The sequence below is a fragment of the Amblyomma mixtum genome, chromosome 1, assembly GCF_055824585.1.
Source record: "Amblyomma mixtum isolate Tamu chromosome 1, ASM5582458v1, whole genome shotgun sequence".
Taxonomy (NCBI): Eukaryota; Metazoa; Arthropoda; class Arachnida; order Ixodida; family Ixodidae; genus Amblyomma; species Amblyomma mixtum.
In genome coordinates, this window is record NC_143012.1 from 106,987,016 (window position 1) to 107,009,044 (window position 22,029).

At 50.7% G+C, this 22,029-nt stretch overlaps 1 protein-coding gene and 1 pseudogene across 3 annotated transcripts in view; both read left to right on the forward strand.

Annotated features, from left to right (window-relative positions):
• Nucleotides 1-22,029, forward strand: part of Polr1A (RNA polymerase I subunit RpI1) — a 155,302-nt gene that overhangs the window by 88,195 nt on the left and 45,078 nt on the right. For all 3 annotated transcript variants that reach the window (XM_089555725.1, XM_089555736.1, XM_089555731.1), the window contains 4 exons: nt 2,342-2,553; nt 3,240-3,324; nt 4,094-4,423; nt 16,200-16,364. In XM_089555725.1, coding sequence (XP_089411851.1) covers nt 2,342-2,553; nt 3,240-3,324; nt 4,094-4,423; nt 16,200-16,364 — 792 coding nt within the window. The remainder of the gene's footprint in view (nt 1-2,341; nt 2,554-3,239; nt 3,325-4,093; nt 4,424-16,199; nt 16,365-22,029) is intronic.
• LOC149367463 (uncharacterized) lies at nt 18,715-21,738 on the forward strand (annotated as a pseudogene).

Consider the following 22,029-nt stretch of genomic DNA (forward strand, 5'->3'; position numbering starts at 1 on the left):
GCGGGCCGCTGCAGTGATCTCTCGCTCTCGATCTCCATTGGCGTCAGACTGCTATCCTTGTGATGGCATTGTATTGCTTTGAGTTGGGCATGTGCTGCGATTCCATACCTCGAGTATAGTAAAAGATATGTTAGATTTCCGCGACGCCTTCAGCAGCGGAGCTAGCAGACGGCAGGCGAACCGCGTAAAGCAGGAGCAGCACCAAAGCGGCTATGGGATGAAATTTGCTTGTATCGCAGTCATCACTTCTACCAGCAACTCGGTATTGGGCAACGATCATCAGAAATGATGCATTTTTTACATTAATCTATCCCAGGTCTTGCTATGAACTTGAGCAAACAATACTATCGCGTTTTTCAGATGCCGGCGGCCGGCATCAAGGCTGGCAGGCTGGCCCGGCTCAAAGGAGCACGCCCTACATCGTCATGACGCTGCCGTTCTCTGCGCTCGCATTGGCTGTCGCTTCCCGTTGTTGCGTTTGCCGCGAGCAGCCCGTCGTTGACATCTAGCAGGTTGGACGCAGGCAGCAAGCTGCGATTGGACGCTGCGACGTCTTTCGCAACTTCGTGCCACGGTGAATCGCACTCGCTTTTCTCACATGTGTCGCCGCCTTAACAAAATTCAGTGACCCTCCCACGCATTTAGACCGCTTGTTTAGTCTGATGGCGCGAATCAAGCATGGCCGGCCACTTTTCCGCATCCAAGACACCGCGTTTTTTTGGCATTGCAAAGCGCAAGGAAAACTTTATTTTCTTGTGGATTCTGTCACGGGGCACACCAGCGATGTGCTTCCGACTGAGATTAACGGTTCAGGCATGCTGCACCATGGAATTTGGCCCCGCTGAGCTGGGGACACTCGGCACTCCCTTGGTGCCCGTTACTAGGCAGGTCATCGATTGTGGGTCTGGTACTTTTGTGGCCTGTTCTATGCCTGCATGAGTCTAATTCGTCGGCGGTATTAATTTGGCCCTGCCACGGCGGTGATGCCTACGCTCGGCGGCGGCAATGCCTCCGCTCGCCACTTTGCTCTAAGCGGGTCAAACTTTTCGTGCGCTTTGAGTAATGCGGCTTAAAATGCATGCGTTTGGGTCGGGACCGGAAGAAATTTCGAATAAAGCGATATTTCGAGTAAAGCGATTTCGTTATAACGCGGGATTACTGTACTTTATTAGACAGAACAACCATGTTGTCTTGCAAAATGAAATCCATGAAATGACAAGGTTGGCAAAAATAACATGATGGCTTGTAAAACCTCATTAATTCGGATTTCAAGAGCCTGGAAGCTATGCCCAGGTTATCGCTAGGTCAATTTATAAAATGTTGCGCGGCTCCCAACAACAACAACAAAAAAAGTGTTGAAAATGCGCTTAATAAAACACATTGCGAGGCTCGTTGGTGATGCATTTTCTTTTCTTGAAATTTAAACGGTGCTACATATTTAGACTAGTGCACAGAAAGACGTGACAGGACTGTGTATTCGTCTGAATATGTTGTGTTGCTTGAATTAAAAAAAAAAAAAGTGTGGTGAAGCCTTATGAGGCGGCTCCATTGCGCAAACGCATGTAATCCCATGACGAGTGCCTAGTTTCGACTTGCTGGAAGAACAACACGAATCCAAGCGAAGGGGAGCTCACATTGGTGTTGGAATGGCAAGACTGTTCTTAAAGAGGATGAAGAAATGACCAGTGGTGTGCCAGTCAGCATCCGAAAGTGGCACGGAGGTGGGTTTGGACGGCCATAGAATGTGTGGGCTGACAGCTACCATTGCCGCAGGCTAGTGGCGAAGCGCAGAAACTGAAACTATGTGCGCAGGCTGTCTTTTGGCCTAGCGACAGGGGCCCTCCAAATGCCCCTTAAGAGGTGCGTGGCTTACGATGCACCATGCACTAGGCAGGATTTTTGCAGGATTGCTTGCCCTGTAGCGACATCTCGGCTTGCCCTTTCAGGAACCTTGTGCGAACTTCCGCGAGTAGACTTTCTTTTATATCATAGTCGGCCAAAATGAGATGCTCACAGAGTTATGAAGGCAACGAGATGAATGCCATGTGATGTCTCGCTGAGTCCTTTGAACATTTTTGTACAGCCCGTTGACCGTTGCGTGATCGGTCATTGCTGTTATGAACCAACTCGCCCAGACAAAAGTGCTTATTGAGCTTTTATAATGTGCGTGAAAGAATTATTATGCATTTTGACAGCCAGTGTTGCGGGGTGCTTTTATTGTGGAGCACGTTCATTGTTCCACATTTGACTTGTGGAGTATATCTTGGAAGATTGTGCCATGGCACTGGACTGTACGCCCAGCTGTTGTGGTTCAGTCTCCTTGAGGCAGCCTCCCTTGCAGGCCAACCACAAGCGGCGGCGCATCATGAAGAGAGCCCGCCGGCAGGGGGATGCCGTGGCGCTGCGGGCCCTGGGGCTGGAGGACGAAGAGCAGCCAGTGCAGCTGGAAGAGCAGCTGCGGGCCGCCCACTTGGCGCGCACGGACCGCCTCATGAAGCAGCTCGACGCCAGCATGAAGGCAGCGACCGACGATGTCAACAACCAGATCAACAAGTGAGGCATGGCTGTCGGGCCACGGAGCTTGCTCTGACTTGGCAGTAGGCATTCTTTTGTAGCGGCAGCTGCATTACGCCAGGTTTTCGCCTCTTCGCTGTCGCCGCACTTTGAGCCGTGCTCGCACTGTGACCTCACACCGCAGCCCTCGATTCTCTGGCAACCTGGCTCGTCACAGTCTTCCCCCCTGTGGCGCTGCTTTTGACAAACCCTGTGCTCCCTCCTTGTGTGGGGCACCAAAGTAAAGGCAAGGCTGTTGCAGGCCACAGCATTGTTTTGCTGGCCAAAGCGTCCACTTCTCCAAGATGAAGCAAAGAACATGGAAGGTGCATTAACTGTGCAAATCATGCCCTGATGGAACGGAGAGAACTGCAGCCGAAATAAATTGGCTCGAAATTCTTCCCTGCTGCACGTCCGTCAGGCTAAAGCATCTCCTGAAAATGCCTCAAAATTAAATGATGACCTTTCTGCGCCGTTTTTTGAGGATGGTTCGCTTTGAGAATGTAGGTCTTTTTCGACACAGATGTTACCAATATGTTTGGGGTGGCAAAAAAATGTTCAGTGTGATTTTTTCAGCCGTTTTCTACTGGACTGGGGAGAATGGGAGTTGTCCTTGGGGTCTCCTCCACCAGTGTGGTCGCCATAGCTCGTGGCTGTGTGCTCACAGTGGACGTGTTGGCTTCCAGGGCCTGCATCCCGGATGGCCTGCGGAAGAAGTTCCCAGCCAACAACCTGCAGCTGATGGTCCAGTCGGGGGCCAAGGGAGGCATGGTGAGTGCATGGCCTGGTCACTCACTGCCCAACAACACACAGAGCAGCCTGGGTCGTAAAACTCCTCCATTTTTGAATAGCCTGCAAAAAAGTGCCAGACACCATTTGGTGAAAATATATGGTTGGTGTGACCCTTATCCCCGCTCTATTGCCCCGAATCGTTTGTAGTGCTTGTTTGTTCATCCTTGAAAGCTCCCAGCACACCGCTTTATTGTTTTGTTTTGTTTTTTTCTTTGTGTGTGTGTGATGCAAGAGTTGCCCAGATTTATCTTGATTCTACATTGTATCAGAATCTTCTTGTAACTTTCCATGCTTTATCTCGAAAGTTTGCTATCAGCTTTAATAAAATCAGCATGGCCGAGTCATTCAGTTCTTTGAAACTGAATGAACTGAATGACTGTCGAACAGTGTTGCTAGGTGACACCATGAAGGCAGAGGCCTGGGAACTGTGCACCAGTGAATGGCACATGATGAGTGTGCAGTTGCGATGCAGTGGAAGAACAGAAGAACTGCGTGGTTGGAAGCCAGTGAAATGCATTGGCTTGAAGGCGGCCTCTGGAAAGAAAAGTATCTGACTAAATTGGGCTCAGTTAGACCACTCCCCCCTCCTTTTTTCTTCTTATTTCACTTGGCTTGGCTTGGGGATTTCTTTGCCAGCTGCATAACCAGTTGGGGCGGGGCAGAATGGTGCACAGATTCATACAGCTCAGCCAGTGAGTGTGGTCTGGCTGGACGGCACCCTGTTCTTCCCTCCCTCCCTGTGGGGCAGGTGAACTGCATGCAGATCTCGTGCCTGCTGGGCCAGATTGAGCTGGAGGGGCGGCGGGTGCCCCTGATGCTGAGCGGCCGCACCCTGCCCTCCTTCGGGCGGTACGACACCTCCCCCCGGGCGGGGGGCTTTGTGGACGGCCGTTTCCTGACGGGCATCCGGCCCCAGGAGTACTTCTTCCACTGCATGGCCGGCCGCGAGGGCCTGGTGGACACGGCCGTCAAGACCAGCCGCAGTGGCTACCTGCAGCGCTGCCTCATCAAGCACCTCGAGGGGCTCATGGTCTGCTACGACCAGACGGTCAGGGACAGCGACGGCAGCGTCGTCCAGGTGGGCGGTGGTGGCCACTCTGAAGAACGGCCCTAATCCATTGGATAATTAAAAAAGTTGAAAAGAGAAAAGAGTGTCGCATTCCACGCTGTACCTGATATGCTATCTGCCAGGGAAGATGTAGAGAGGTATTGGGTGGTTCCAAGTAAGATCGAACAAAGGGTGGCTGATGGTGTTGTAAGACATGATGTAAGACATGATGTTGGGCTAGTCGATTCATTGTGATTGCCAAAAAAAACTGCATGAAGATGACAGGACAAGAAGGGGCACAAAGATGCGTACACAAAGTGCAGAACTCCAGCTGACTTTATTTTGTGCAAACATGGGCGCTTCTAAAGGCTATCAACATGACAATAAAGGTACACAAGCAAAGTACATGAAGTAAACCTCTTTTGCAGTTTTTGTTTTTGCCTTAGCAAGAAATTTTGTTTTCAGATAAGGGAAACAATTTTTTTCTCTGCTCTGCCGCGATGGCTCAGTGGTTACAGCGCTTGGCTGCTGGCCCGAAAGACGCGGGTTCGATCCCGGCCGCAGCGGCTGAATTTCAATGGAGGCGACATTCTAGAGGCCCGTGTACTGTGCGTTGTCAGTGCATGATAGAGAACACCAGGCAGTCGAAATTTCCAGAGCCCTTCACTACGGCATCTCTCATAACTGAGTTGCTTTGGGACGTTAAACCCCAAACCAATTTTTTCTCCAGGTAAGGAAAACAATTTCTGCTGTCGCAGCTCTTACAGTGCAGGGGTAGATTACTGCCCCTGCACTGAATAAACAAAACCTACCACTTGTAAGAAGAATCACCAGAGCAAGTTCACTAAATGCATTCCAGAAGTTATCTACCAAATACCTCTTTCGTGTGGACGGTCCTATATAGGACAGACTGGCCGTTGTTTTAATGAGTGCGCTGTGGAGCTGAGGTGATCCCTACGCCTGCACTGTAAGAGATGCGACAGCAGGAATTGTTTTCCTAATCTGGAGGAGACAAAATTTCTTGCTAAGACAAAACCAAAAACTGAAAGAGAGGTTATTGAGGCTTACCGGCGGCCTCTGATCTGAGGTTTTCGCGGGAGCGCATGCACTCATTCAGTGAAATGACGCAGTCCTGCAAAGCCGAGCATCGACTCTACCCCCCACCTCATCCCTCCCTCGACAATTACCACCAGACACTTTGGAGGCGGCTCCAAACACGCACTTTGCCCTCCCCTTATATACGCTCGCGCTATCACCAAGTCCACACGAACCCTTCCTGCACCCTCTACCACCACCCCAAAGCCACTCTCGACCATATCCTTTTCCCCTGCCCGGCGGATCCTCCCCCGCGGGGCCTGGACCCCCTTACCACTTGTGAGGCATGGGAGACCCTACTGCGCTCCGGTGACCCGGCCAAGCAAGCCATCGCTGTAGGCCGGGCTGCCAGCGTCATGAGCCTCCGGGACACGAACGTTTGAGTGCAGTGGGGCCGTGCAGGGGCCCAAGGACCTACGTGTCCCAAACTCCCCAGTTTCAAATAAAGTTTTCACCACCACCACCACCACTTCATATCCAGAAAGGGTGACAACTGTGTTAGCTCACCTTCCTTATCTCTATGGAGGAAATAGATTGAATTCTTAGATAGACACAATGGGGCTTTCCATCTCTCCTAATCACTCTGTAGCACTGTTGATACTGTCTTCTCCCTGCATATACCTTGACTGTCACATTGATAGCCTTTATATGCGCCCTATGAAGTCACTTGAAAGTTCTGCGCTTTGTGTGTGTGTCTTTGTGCCTCTTCCTGTCTCGGCGTCTTCGCGCAGTGCTTTCTACTGGAGAGACCAGCGTCCCTACGAAGTATTTCTGATTCCTCGTCAGCAAACCATACAGGGCCATACAATTATTTCCCCCCACAATGAACAATTTTCGGAGCAAGGTTCTGCTTCAAAAAAATTTTTTCCCAGCTAAGCTGCTGTATTTTTTTTCCTGCATACATATCCCCGCGTAATGATCGCACCCCGAACCTGCCGCTGCAATTTGTCGACGATGCGAGTCTAGCCGACGATGATCGTACTTGCTATCTGTCTGACAGATGGCACGTGCAGATGACCATCTTGCTCTGTCAGCATTGCAGCAGCAGCTGCCTGTTGGTTGACCTGCGGTCACACGGGCAGTCTAAATGCGGTTATGCTTAATCGCAGATACCAAACTTAACTGCGGTTATCTCAAGTCTTGGTTCACCGTTATCGCAAGGCTTGCCATTGTTCTGGGTTGTGGTGCAACAAACGAAGTGATGTGGTGATTCAGCTAAACTTTCTTGTTCTCGTAAATAATAAGCCCTGGGATACAGGAACGTTAAAAATGAATCTTCCTTGAGGATCGCTGGCCTGTAGCGAATAACTGCGATACAAGCTAGTTTTACGTTCGCAGCCGCGTAGCAGCTGCCGCCGTTGCAGCGCGAGTGACCCGATCTGCTTGCACGCCAGCTGCACCAACGTTCATAGAACTTAACTCAGTTGCCAAACCGAGAGCGGTTTCGCGGCGCCGCCACCACTGGCTGCTTTGAGTGGCGCTGCAGTCGTACCAGGCTTCAGCCGGTCCGATCAGTTGCTGTACTCCTAGTACTGTGCGCGCATGTCGTAGACTGATTTCGCGACGCAATTGCTGCTGTGATCGTTGTCTTTGTGCAACGTGCGCTTGCATGCAGAGTTTCAGGTGCTGTATCTGCCATGCCGACGTGCTGTGCGCCGGGCTGCACGAGCGGTTAAAGAAACAACAAGACTGCGAGGCATTTTTTCGCGGCTCCTCGTGACGCGGATCTCCGTGCGGCATGGGATCGAGTTGACAGAAAACTCTCCGACAAATCACGTGTGTGCGATCTTCATTTCCATTTTGAAAGGAGCGGGGTTATAAGAGTTTCTTCACGAAAGTACAGTCCAACCTCGTTATAACGAAGTCGCATTTTGCGCGGAAATTCGTTCGTTATATCCAATATTCGTTATAAAAGTATGCACTCAAATTCCCACAGAAAAGGTCGCTAATAAACCCAGGTAAAGAGTACTTTAAGATGGACAGCACAGGGTTGAAAAAATGCACTATTTTTGAATTTAACGCGTGGTATAAGCATATGAAACCTCGCCTTGCATTTCGTACTGGAAAGCAAGAGGAAAACTCACAAATCGGGCTGCTGGCCAGGTGCAAAAACTAATTTATTTAAAAAACGATGTAATCTTCGTTTGGCGGCACTTCACACTGTTTGACAGGTTGTATTTCTCGACGAAATCAACACAGAGCAGCGCTTTCCCGATGTCAGCTTATTTGGCCACAGGTAGGTTCCCGAAGTACCCCCTGAACTTCCTGGCCATTTCAGCGGCCTCGGTGCTGCTGAGAGCTCGCACTTCGCCATCTTCACATGCATCGCTGTTTCTAGCATCATTTGCGGAAACCACCTGATCAGCAATTTCTTGGTCGGTCAGTTCGGGCGCCACAGCCAAGTTGTCTGCACAGATGAATTCCTCGAACGTAACGTTCGGAACCGCCAGCTGACGCCATGTCGTCTCGCCGAAATTGTCCGCTTGCCTCCCAGTTGCATGCGGAAGCTTTCTGCCTACTTCTCGCAGTTCTCTGCGCCAACGGCTGCTTCTTCGCCAGACAAGACGTGGCAAACAATCCGATGGTGGTCATTAAATCGCTGCAGCCAGCCACTGCTTGCATGAGAGTCATTGTGGCCTCAGAGGGAAGTGAGACTTCTCACCTTCATTTGAAGGACGGCACCAGACACAGGCAGGTTACGTGCTATAACGTCCTTGAACCATGCAAACAAGGCATCTTCAACATCCTGTCTTGCTGTCATTCTTCACAGCGCCTGCAGAGTGGGCGTTTGAAATCTGCCTTGCGCTCAGGACAACCATCTTATCTAGATAGATAAGAGTGCTAGGCGCAACACCGAAGTCCGCGGCAATGACTTTTCCTTGCGCCCGCTGTCAACTGCCCTGAATATCTTTATCTTCGTTTCAAGCGAAACTGCTGTTTGTTAAGATGCGTTCCGCTACGGCGTCTACAGATTGAACTGCAGAGATAGCGCGCGCGGGGCGCGGGTCGGAAATTGCGACGGCGGGGGTGGCCGGGGAGCGGGGGAGCGGAGCGGGCGTCGGTTCGATCACGTGCCAGTCACGTGCTAGGCAGCCGTTGATGCTAGATTCATTCGCTCTCCCTAGATGGCGCCGCGTGCGGAAGCGCGGGTGATTCAAACACATTTTAGGTGCGCGCGCTTCAAAAGATCAAAATTTAGCGTGTTTTGAGATTTCTTCCTTCTTGTTTGCGCATTTTGAGCCCCGTGAATACAAAAACTGCTTCGTTATAACCGATACAGTGTCAAATTTTGAATTTTTCGTTTCGTTATACAGATAGAACTCCCTTAGAAATAAAGCATGTCCAACCAAACTTTTCTTTCACTTCGTTATATCCGATAATTCGTTGTATCCGTGTTCGTTATAACGAGGTTCGACTGTAGCATATTAGACAAAATACTTTAAAGGTGCACGGTGATCAGATCATCGCAAGGCTCATTATAAGTTCACTTACCAGCTTATCAAACGCGAATGTATGGCAGGCATTGGTACAGTGTGTTTTAAACATAAATTAGCAATAGCTTCAAAGCGCAAAGTACCGTATTTACTCGCGTAATGAACCCACCTTTTTTCCACATAGATTGACATAAATTTAGGGGGTGGGTTCATTACGCGGGAAAAAATTTTTCGAAATTTTTGAGAAGGTCGAAATTTCATGTCACATTGAGGAAAATCGCGGTCACAACCTTACCTTTATAGTACAAACACGTACGCGATGAATGTGAATAAAAATACATTTTTATTCACAAGCCTCTGGCTACTTAAGACCTCACTCGGTCTCGCTATCTGAGTCACTTCGACTAATGTAGCTTGCCACATCGTCAGCATCGGCGTCGGCCCACAGTGCGTCGTCTTCAGTGCCGTCAAGGCTGTTGGAGATGCCGGTCTTTTTGAAGCTGTGGATGATGACCTCAGTGGATATCATGCTCCACGCTTCTAGGACCCATCGGCACAGCATGTCGATGGTGGGCCTCCTGATCTTGCCTGCGGGAGTAAGGTCGTGGTTCCCTGCGGCCATCCACTCAGCATAGAGCCGCCGCACGTTGTCCTTGAAGGGCTTATTCACTGACACATCAAGGGGCTGCAGCAGTGATGTAAGGCCACCTGGGATGACAGCGAGGTCCGTGCGCAACTCGGTCATTCGGCGGCGGACATTTTTTTCGAGATGACCGCGGAAGCTGTCGAGAACAAGCAGCGATGGCAGAAGAAGTGCTCCGGGCCGCCGTCCCCAGACTGTTTTCAACCAGTCGGACATCAGGTCAGCCGACATCCACCCCTTCTCATGTGCGCGAACGTGGATACCAGCCGGAAGAGCTCCCTTTGGCAGAGTTTTTCTCTTGAAGATAACGAACGGAGGCAGCTTCCTGCCGTCCGCTGTTATCGCCAACATCACTGTACACCGCTGCTTCTCAGCGCCCGTCGTCTTCACCAGCACACTTTTAGAACCTTTGGTATCGACCGTGCTGTTTCTTGGCATGTCGAAGCATATAGGCGTCTGGTCCGCGTTCCCGATCTGCGAGAGCAGAAACTTTTTCTCCTCACGGACACGAATAACAAAGCGGTGGAAATCACGCACTTTGTCGTCGCAATCCGCCGGCAGCCGTTGGCATAACGTTGTGCGCCTTCTGAGGCACAGCCCGTTCCGTCGCATGAAACGCGTCGTCCAGCCAAAACTGGCCTTAAATTCATTTGCGGGAATGCCATGGCCTCTTGCAGTGGCCCGCGCGTGATTCTGTATGAGCTCATGGGACACGGCACATCCTTCATTGCGGAGCCTCTTGACATAATTCAAGACTTCTTCTTCCACGCGAGGAAACTTGCCCTGCTTCGGCCCTCGAAAGGCGCGGCGATCTTTCTTCGTCGCTCTCAGTTCGTCCTGCTGGTTCCTCCAGTAGCGCACACGCACGGGGTCCACACTGAAATGCCGTCCAGCCGCACGGTTTCCATGCTCTAAGGCATGCTCCACAACCTTGAGTTTGAAAGCTGCCGTGTAACTAGCGTAACGCCCCATCACACAACACACAGCACGCACGAAATAACGCCAAGGCCGTAGCGCGCACTCAACTCCAACAGCAACAAAGCGAAGTGCTAGCGAAATGGCGACCAGCACCGTTGAAGTGCGTTTGTCTTTACTTCGCACTGCCGCCGCCGCGCAGGCATGGCGCTATAAGCAGAGGTTTCGTTTTCGATTTCATGGAAGCCACTCGGCAACGTGCACGATCATCATCATCGCTATAAGAAAACGATGAATTAGAAAAGTTTGACAAACTGGGTCTTGAAATACAAAGAAAAAATAATAGCGTAAATAGAATAGCGTAATGGAAGCTGCGTCACCCCATTTCAAAGACGATGCTCCAGTAAATCCCTTTTGCTCATCCGCCAACGAAGCACGCAGTCGATGCCCGCGTTGTTCGTGTCGCCGGTGCTCAGCATCATTCGCTTCAAAAGATGCTTATCACGGTGCGATCTGACAATTTTATGGTCGTCGACAGCGCCGGTCATTTCCGCCAAGATAACTCGAAGATGCACACACACGACGCATGGACCCCCAGTGCGGGTGCGCGTTATTTCGGCGACGGAAAAAAAAAATTCATTTCTCGTCTAAGAAAGTGGGGGGTGGGTTCATTACGCGAGTGGGTTCATTACGCGAGTAAATACGGTACCGCATTCATGGCACTCGAAAGCAAACCACAAGTACCTACGATTTCTGTGGTGCAGTTTTCCGAAATAAGCAGATTTTACGCTCAGCGTTCACTTAGTGAATGACTCCGCGTGCTGCTCACAACCCGAGGTGCGAAGGCAGTGAACTTCCTCGGGTTCCTGAGTCGTCAGTTTCTCTTTCCCTTCAACAACGAGGATGCCTGACGCCAACTCCAGATGAAATTTCAGTATTTTGAGTTTACCGCTCTCCGTGTACTGTTCCCAGCGTGCGCTACCGTTCCAACAATATTTTTCGATCCTTCACGCAGTGCACTACAGCTGGACACAAATACAGAGATACTTTTACATTTTATTCACAACACATTTTGCGCACGCATCCCTCGACGACCACTTACTCCTCTCGATTTTTGCTTCTTCCGCATTAATAACATGGGTGTACGTCTTCAGTATGCTTTCTTCGTGAAAATGAAGGTCGCACACACGTGATTTGTCGGAGATTTTTCTGTGAACACGGGGAATGGATCGATCCCACGCCGCACGGAGATCCGCGTCACGAGGAGCCGCGAAAAAATGCCTCGCAGTCTTGTTGTTTCTGTAACCGCTCGCGCAGCTCGGCAGACAGCACGTCGGCATGGCAGATACAGCACCCGAAACTCTGCATGCAAGCGCATGTTGCACAAAGACAACGATAATAGCAGCAATCGTGTCGCGAAAGCACTCTACGACATGCGCGCACAGTAGCAGGCAGACATTCGCGTTTAGATAAGCTGGTAAGTGGACTTACGAAGAGCCTTGTGATGATCTGATCTCCACCTTTAAAGTAGATGTCTAATATGCTACTTTGGTGAAGAAACTCTTGTAACCACGCTCCTTTCAAAAATCATGACCGCCTGCAATTTCGGCCAACGACGTAGCATTGGCTAAGCAGCGATGATCTATGACTCGAGTTGCTGCAGCAAAGATTTGTGGCATACTCGCCGCACAGGGCTCAGAACTGACTGGTGTCTTTACGATAAACATCGGTAAGTGCGATATTTGGGACACCAGTTACTCAACATTCCCGAAGGCTGCATGCTACGACGCTGGGCGGCCTGGCCTGCGGCGTCTGCTAGCGGCGGCCAGCGGGAGCCTGTTTCGACGGCGGTGCCCCCTCGCGCTAAAATTTGCGGGCCGCTTCAGCCGCATGGAGAAGGCGGAGAGTTTGGCAACTTAGTTTAGTTCCATTAACGTTGAGCTGCACTGCTTAGGCGTCCCTGAAATCGATCGTATATACCGTATTGTGCGTGAAGGAAACCGTTACCAACTAGCCCAACTTAATGTTTTAACGTATTGTGCGTTTTTATCGTAAAGATTTTCAAAATTTTTCTTACCTCAACCGCTGGCTCGTTTGCAGTGAAACTGTGCACAGAGCTTGCGTATTATGGTAACTTTTGTATCGTAGCAAGTTTTACAACGGTACTTACTTAGTTAAGCCGCGCATGATGCAAAAGCGTAATCGTCTGCGTCGAGATCGGCGTACCGAAACCCAAAACACCAAATTTTTGCTGAAGGTCGGCAGTAGCGCCATCTGTCTTCTGCAGTGGAAAGCGTCACAAGGCGCCAAGGAGAGCGTTGCAAGAACTGAAGCGCTTCAAACATTTTCGGCCAACTGAGCGGAAAAAATGCCAGAAACAACTATTTTAACGAGGCTGTGCCGTTAAAAGAATATTGTTTGACGTCTTTTTTCGTCCAATGACTTTATTCAATTCAGCTTATATCGTCTGCTTTCGTGGCTCGTCGGAGGACGACGTCGCGAAGTCCTGAGCTGTGTTTTTCTTGTTTAATTTCGTTGTGGAAAACAGATGGCGCTACTGCCGCCCTTCAGCAAAAACTCGGTGTTTTGGGTTTCGGTACTCCGATCTCGACGCAGACGGTTATGCTTTTGCATCATGCATGGCTTAACTAAGTAAGTACCGTTGTAAAACTTGCTACGATACAAAAGTTACCATAATACGCAAGCTCTGTGTGCAGTTTCACCGCAAACGAGCCAGCGGTTGAGGTAAGAAAAATTTCGAAAGTCTTTACGATAAAAACGCACAATACGGTATTTCTTTTAATATGAAACAATTGGGTTGTCAGTTGTGCAGCACCATAAGTAGAACATTCATTATAGCGTTGGCCAATTCAAAAGCACCCTCCACTGTGGCTTCGATACGAAACAGGTTAGGCCTAGTGATGGCTAGGGAGTACAGAGTGCCGACGTCCGCTGCACTCGCGGGCGGCACAATTACGGTAAGCGCGCAGAATCGAGTGCTCCGACCGTTGCGAACGTGTCACCTAAGTACATCAACGCTGCAGCAGGGACCGGACATTTTTGGCGTAACGGCGGTAAAATGTGTAGCTTGAGCGCCGCAGGATGATACAGTTGTACGTTGTTACTGTGCCATCAAACGAGATCGAAGGCTGCATGAAAGCGCTGTCATGCAGTGCTATACACACTGCCTATTTTGATGCGTTGCTCTTGGGACGTAATTTAGCGCGAAGAAAGTACGTTCTTGAAGCGGGAGAGCACGTGCGCTTTTCGCACTGTATCTTTTTGGTTAACGATGTAAGCCGAGATTGCCAAGCTCGGTTTGCGATAACCGCGTTTAGCGGCGTAACCGCGGTAGCATGCCCTTGTGACGAGGGTTGTCTGCCTGCAACTTGTTTGCGTTTTCGATGCTCAAAAATTTTATGTAAAAAATTTACCCCCCGTTGAATGCACTCCTAAATTTGCATCAATTTTTTTTAAAAAGTGCGATCATTATGCGAGCAAATACGGTATGCCAATACCGTATTTACTCGCATAATAGGCGCACTCGCATAATAGGCGCACCCCGAACTTGGCACTGTGATCAATACTGTATTTACACGATTGCAAGCCGACACCTCGCCACCCCCCGCTCCCCAATCTTTATTTTAACAAAGTTTTCGCTGAACTGACTACTAGTCCTCACTAGTGCTGCTGCGGACCCACAGCACGTACAACGACATCGCATAGAACAGCCGCACACAGTTTTCAGGGATGCTCACTTTAAATGTCTGTTTGGAAAGCTTCATCTCCAGCCGGAAACGTTCCCGACTTAGGTCCGCGAAAACCTCTGCGCTTGGAGTGCGTACGAAAATTTAGGGACGCCTCAGTCGCAACTGCCGCACTTCTCGGTCACGTCGTATTTTCCGACCTGCCGCACGCTAGCCGTGTTCGAGAGCAAACTCCCAGCCGTGTAGCTGTTAAGGTGCTTAGCCGTCGAGCTAAAACAGCAACGCTCCGCGGCAAAGCCATAAACCACGATGAACTATCTGCGCTACCGCAGATCCCCGCACTTAACAGCAACAAAAAAAAAAAAAAAAACGAGCTGGAGATGCTGATGGCGATATGGATAGCGAAAGCTCGCGGCGAAGGAAAACGTTGATGATGATAAGGTGCGGCAAAGCCATAAACCACGATCAACTATCGCGCTACCGCAGATCCCCGCACTTGACAGCAACACAAAAACAAAACAAAACAAAAAAACGAGCTGGAGATGCTGATGGCGATATGGATAGCGAAAGCTCGCGGCTGAGGAAAACGTTGAGGATGATGATAAGCTCTACCTCGGGCACCCTCCGTGGGTGGCGTCTGGAAGCTCCTGTGCGCGTGTGTGGCCTCCATGATCAAGCGCCCGTTGCGCGCAGCCGGAGCCGATCGCAGAGGCCTCGGCGCGTGCATTCCAAAGGCTATTCCCGCGTGGGTAGTGGAAAGTTTCGGTGCGGCCCTTACACGGATCTTTTTTTTTAAAATATTTTCTTCGGGAAAACGGGGTGCGGCCCATACACGAGTGCGTTTACGCGGTGTGTTCAATTTTGAGAGTCGAAAAATTTCCGGAAATTTTACCCCGCGTAATAGGCGCACCCCGAACTTTGAGCCGGATTTTCTGGAAAAAAAAGTGCGCCTATTATGCGAGTAAATACGGTATATCTTCTTAGGCTTCACCAAAAACTGCTGCCGAAGACAGTTTACACTTTCAGTAATGCAGCTGACATTCCATACGGAATTGAAATGCAGATATGTGTGCATGAAGATGGTATACTTCGCACGACTGCAACGGTTTTGCCGATGACTCGGACTCTGCGCTTGCAAACTGCGGTCGTTGGTGCACGGTGGCCTTCAGCTTTTTTGCTTGTTTCGCTGACAGAGGCATGACAGCAGCGTTCATTTATGTGTGAAGCAACCGTTTCAACGAATATTGATCATGCTTTGCATTGCAGTGATCGTGCTTAGCAAGGCAATGTTATCAGCAAATAGCAGATCTATTTGTTTACCCTCTGGGCCGTTAGGCGTTACAGAGGGGAGTGGGAATACATGCAAGTACCAAAAACAGAACAGCAGCTAGAAAAATTGAATATAGTTACAGCAAACACTGGTATAAAATCAATAACAGAATTAACAAAAGGCAGCATTTCACAAAACAAAACAGAAACGAAAACAGCAGCTAATAAATTAACAAAGTTATGGACACATAAAATTAATAACAGTGTTACGAAATGCAGCAGCATCAGTAATTACAGCAATATTGTGGGGAAGGTGATTCCAGCTGACACAAGTTCTGGGTATGAATGAATCATGAAAACATCTTGTGCGACACGGAGGGATCCAAACTTTGTGGCGGTGATCAATGCGTGCTGAAATATAAGGTGGTCTCTTTAATAACTTCTCTTTAAGATGAGGATTATGATAAATTTTGTGAAAAGTACATAATGAAGCTATTGACCTGCGATTGGAAAGAAGCTGTAGGGAAAGGTGAGCTTTCATGGCAGTTACACTACTAGTACGGTGGAAAGAATGAAGCGACAACCGCGGTTTTGAAAGATTAGATATCTTCCGGTGCCAGCAAGGAGGCATCGAACTGGCTCTGCAGTGCTCCACTGCGCTAGGAGTCACTTTGAATGACCCGTTGTGTCCGTTCTCTGCTGTCCTCGTTCACCAACTCGCCCAACCACGTGCCTCGATGCAGTTCCAGTATGGAGAGGATGGCCTGGACGTGCTCAAGATGCAGATGCTCAAGCCCAGCCAGTTCCCCGTGCTCATCAAGAACGCTCAGGCGCTTCTCAACCGAGAGGACACTGAGCGCTGCCACCAGGCCACCGACAGCCACCAGCTGCACAGGGCCAAGAGAGCGGTGAGACCCTGCTGCTGCTGCTGCATGGCTGAAGAGAAGAACCGCTTTGTTACGAGCTTTTAATTGAGAGCAATCTGAGCCAAGTGAAGGCCACTTGGCAGAAACGGCAGAAACATGGAGGCTAACAAAGAGGGTTCAGCTTAAGTTAAGGACAACGCAGCGAGCTATGCAGAGGAAAATTACGGGTGTAACACTAAGACACAGGAGGAGGGCAGAGTGGGTGAGGGAACAAACACGCTTTAATGACATCTTAGTTGAAATCAAGAGGAAGAAGTGGTCTTGGGCAGGGCATGTAATGCGAAGGCAATGATAACCGCTGGTCCTTAAGGGTAACGGAGTGAATTCCAAGAGAAGGCAAGCGTAGCAGGGGGCGGCAGAAAGTTGGGTGGGCAGATGAGACTAAGAAGTTTGCGGGGATACAGTGGCCACAACTGGCGAAGGACAGGGTCAATAGGGGAGACATGGGAGGAGAGGCCTTTGCCCTGCAGTGGGTGTAGTCAGGATGATGATGATGATGATACTTCAGGGGCTCCACGAGCTTCTTTCTTGTGGGTCCCACGAGCACCCACACTGGCCTTTCCCCTTTCCAGTACACTTCTGGGGGCTTGCGTGAAGCAGACAGTACGTGGTGTGCACTGTACAACCTGGTGATGTAATTTTTGAGGGCTCCTACGCAACTTGTCTTTTGGGCGGACGTGAACGGCACAAAACTTTCACATGCACGGGGCTCCAGCATAAGTGATTGCTGTAACCATGAAACACCATGTGCAGGGCATTCTCCGCTCCCAGGTGGGCCGGTTGAAGCCAGTTCTGTTCAGTGTTGTGGAGTGATTACCGAGAGGGTCACAAAGAACTGAAACCAAGTAACAGGACACAAACTTTGCTGTAATGCCATATGTTCACCAGGTCTCCAATACTCTTAAGGGGGGACACGATCCTTGAAAACCGAAAAATCACGAAAAAGACGATTTTTGAAAAAGTGCATATTCGGACAGTGTGTGTCGTAAACTACCTTCTCTGTAAATATCAGCGCCTAATTCGTCGTGAAAGTACTTCAAATTAAATATCTAACAAGCCGCGGCAGTCGCTGAGCTGCGAAAAAGCGCCAAAAATACCCCAACTTCGTGCGAACGCTGCTCCTCTGCCAGCGAACCGAGCGCAGCCATCTTGGTCTTGTTTTGTTCGTGAATTCTTGCTCTTTTTTTTGTCGCCTTCGACGGCGGCGGCGGCATGGTGGGAGCGTGGCTCGCTTGTGATTGGAACCCTCAAAGCACCTTTCGAGTTTCCCGTGTTTGAAATTCGAGAACGCGGGGGGATCGCGCGACCGCTATTGGCTGCTGCGTACGCTGACGTTGTGGTCCCCTCCGGCAGCGGCCGGCGCGTCGTCTGCCCCGGCTGCCCTGGCTCTTTCCTTTTCTCGTTGTTGGTGGTCTTAGTGGTTTGTGCGTTCTCTTCACGTTTCGCCATTTTCGTGATCGCCGTTGTCGCCGTCTTTATGATCTCTCGCCGTGCCGTCCGAACAGTTTCCTGCAGACTGTTGTGCAGTCAGTCACGATACATCCAACGAAGCGAAAGACTGCACGCGTTCGGTGTGCGGAAGCATGCTATGAAGTTGGTTCGTTTGGCAAATCATGCCGCCAACAAGGACTGTGCCAATGCTTCCAGCCGCGTAGCTTCTGCTACATCACTACTAGACAGCGATTGCGTCGCCTCTACCAGCAGCTTGATTGGTGCAAGAATGCGTTGCTTCGGGCATGCCTTGTGGGCCAAACGCAACAACCTCGGCGATAGAGGGTTTACAAAAGTAGGTCTGGCAACAGTGACAGGCACGCTGACCTCGCCTGACCCCAAGGTGGCAGCCATCTTTGGATCGCTTCGTCCGTCCGCTCCGTGCCTGGCCGTCAGTGCCCGCCGTTGTGTCCGTGCTTGTAACGTTGTTGCCAAGTTCACTGTGCGTGGAACGGATTTTCAATGTCAAGCGAAGTCCTTTCCTGGTCTAGGGACCTCTCTTTTGTCCCTGACGGTTTCTGCCAGCGACGGCTAGAGGCATATTTTGAGAGCCGAGGCGTGGTGTGATGCGTTATAGTGAAGTCTTTCCCCACATCTCTGCTTATTGCAATAATCCACTTCTTTCTCAAAGCCGGGTTGCTTGGGAAACCATGGAAGGAGACCTGCACAAATAATAAACAGGTTTTGTCAACAAGCACCACATTATAGCTGTGGATGCTATACTTTATAGCAATACTGGAAAATCTGATCGCGAAACTCTTGCGCGAAGCAGGCATGGCGCGGTGATAGCCGATTTTTAAAATTCCTTATCATTTCAGCACAGTTCCCTTTTCCTGAGGCCGCCCATTTCAGCTCTTGCATATGAGGTTAAAGCTTGAAATGTCTACTAAAAGAGGAAATAAACAAGAAATCGTCATCTTTACAAAACCAACTGACTTTTCGGGTGGCTGTCAACTAAGAAACCATCATGGGATTCGAAAAAACCCACTAGAGTGAAACGCAAGCGTCGTTATTTTGTGGTGCGCTGGCAAGTATTCATAGGCACAGACTACAAACCTGAGCTGCGCGCTCTGGACGCGTACCGGACTTCGCACGCGTCATCAGGCGATAACATCTTTTGAAACGGGCTGGATGTGAGCATGACGCTACACGTGTGATGCCTCATCTTTTCCTGCTTTACAGGACGCCGCGGCTTTGGCAGGCGCTTTTGTAGCGTGAAACAGGCAGCTTGGGCGCCCTAGGCAACCTTTTTGCCATATGCACAATGCACGGCCATTTCACACAATGGTTTGAAAACTAGCTTCGGTAATCATGCCCTTGTAATAAGTCAAATAGAGAATGGCGAATGCAATCCACGTACAAAAGGCTCCAACGGATCTATTCGAGCTTTAGCGTTCGTTACACATGTATTGCTCCTTCTCAAGTGTCATTTTCCATCTCAGCACAAGCTTTCGTGAAGTTCACAAGGCTCCATTGCACGCAAAACAACCTCGCTGTTTCAGGTGATCGCGATCGCGTTCTATGAGCTATCTGCCAGTCAGAGCTATCTGCCAGTCAAGTGACACTTGTAAAGCCGATCAAGAATGCGAACGAACGGTCGTATACACACCTTGTTTCCGTGCGCGTCTACGACGCTGCGCTGGCTGCAGAAAGGCACGCAGCAACATGCTGGCATTCCGAATGGAGCTTGGTGCTAGCACCGACTGTTGTGATGCCAACAAATGACGCAATCACTTGCGGGAATTCCAATGAAGCTCGCTGTGCGTGCACGAGTTCCACGAGGGCTCACATTGGCGCGTACTCTCCGGGTACAGTGAACTATCCTCCGAGTACTCCGGGCGGCGCGGACGGACTGAACCAAACATGGCCGCCGTGCGCTGTTCATGTTTTTCTCACTAGATGGCGCTAACTTTTGTAAAGGGTCTATTGGGGCCTCCAGCTCCTGTCTCGCATCTACCCCGAAGCGTGACAATGTGTCGCCCGCTGTTCACTTGGAAACGCATTTCCTGACACGCGAGGAGATCGGGGCGGCGGATGCACAACTTGCTGCTCTTCAAGAAAGACTTGGCGCCATGCCAGCGACACAACGGAAGTTCGAAGCGATGACGCCCGATCCCAGATCTGCCACCGCTACTAGTCAAGGTGCGAAATTTTGCCTTGTGCAGATGGATATCCTAAGCGACCTGCTATCTAGCTCCTTGTGCAAGCATTGCCTTGCACCTGGGTTGACCATTCAAGAAGGCACCCAGCTTGGACTGGCTACAAACTGATGTGCCCACACTGTGGAATGGTTGCAAGCTTGTGGAATTCCGCACGCCAGAATGAAGCAGTGGCCTTTGAAGTGAACATACGAGCCATTATGGCAATAAAACAAATTGGCAAGGGCCAGACAGCTCTCAACGACTTCTGGGCAACGATGAATGTCTCTCGCAGAGGTCTTCATCATAGGACATTCCAGAAGCACCTGAAGAAAACATTCAGGGACACAGAGATCCTGTGCATGGACAAGTTCTATAATGAATCAGCTGCTGCAGTGAAGGAGGTCTACAAGGAGATGGGCCCAAGCTTTTGCAGAGACATCACTGTAGTATATGATGGAACTTGGCATAAGCGTGGGCACACATCCCACATTGGAGTTGGGGCAGTCATTGAGTACCACACGGGCCTCATCATGGATGCTGTGGTTCTGTCTAACCAGTGCCTTGGCTGTCTGGTTGGATCGAAACCTGGAGATGCAGATTACACAAGCTGGCATGAGCGGCTTGTTTACCAGAAAAACACTGACGCTAAATCCGGGAGGATGGAAGTAGAAGCAGCTTTGATTCTTTTCAACCGTTCAGTACCAAAGCACAATCTGCGTTACACAACGCTTGTTTCAGATGGAGATAGCACCACCTTCTCAGCCCATGTGCAAGAGAATGTCTACGGACTAGTCCCCATTGTTAAAGAAGAGTGATTCAACCACGTCCAAAAGAGGATGGGCACGGCACTGCGGAACCTTGTGCAAAAAAGTGAAAGGTCACTGGGAAGGAAGGGCAGGCTGACAAAGGCTCTCATTGATAAACTGACCGACTATTATGGCTGGGCCCTGAGAAACAACTCCAACGATGTGGCTGCAATGCAGTGTGCAGTGATGGCATCGTACTACCATGTAACGTCAACTGAAGAGGAGCCTCGCCACGAGTGACGTTATGTCGTGACGTCACACCAGGAGCGAGAGATGGGCTACCAACTCGGCTCGTCGGGTAACGGTGCGCCGCGCTCCTCCCGCTAGAGGCGCTAGTGACGTTATGGCGTGACGTCATACCAGGAGTGAGAGATGGGCTACCAACTCGGCTCGTCGGGTAACGGCGGCCGATTGGCACGGTGCGCCGCGCTCCTCCCGCTAGAGGCGCTAGTGACGTCATACCAGGAGCGAGAGACGGGCTACTAACTCGGCTCGTTGAGTAACGGCGGCCGCTTGGCACGGTGCGCCGCGCTCCTCCCGCTAGAGGCGCTAGTGACGTTATGGCGTGACGTCATACCAGGAGCGAGAGACGGGCTACTAACTCGGCTCGTTGAGTAATGGCGGCCGCTTGGCACGGTGCGCCGCGCTCCTCCCGCTAGAGGCGCTAGTGACGTTATGGCGTGACGTCATACCAGGAGCGAGAGACGGGCTACTAACTCGGCTCGTTGAGTAACGGCGGCCGCTTGGCACGGTGCGCCGCGCTCCTCCCGCTAGAGGCGCTAGTGACGTTATGGCGTGACGTCATACCAGGAGCGAGAGACGGGCTACTAACTCGGCTCGTTGAGTAACGGCGGCCGCTTGGCACGGTGCGCCGCGCTCCTCCCGCTAGAGGCGCTAGTGACGTTATGGCGTGACGTCATACCAAGAGCGAGAGATGGGCTACCAACTCGGCTCGTTGAGTAACGGCGGCCGATTGGCACGGTGCGCCGCGCTCCTCCCGCTAGAGGCGCTAGTGACGTCATACCAGGAGCGAGAGATGGGCTACCAACTCGGCTCGTCAGGTAACGGTGGCCGATTAGCACAGTGCGCCGCGCTCCTCCCGCTAGAGGCGCTAGTGACGTTATGGCGTGACGTCATACCAGGAGCGAGAGATGGGCTACCAACTCGGCTCGGGTAACGGCGGCCGATTGGCACGGTGCGCCGCGCTCC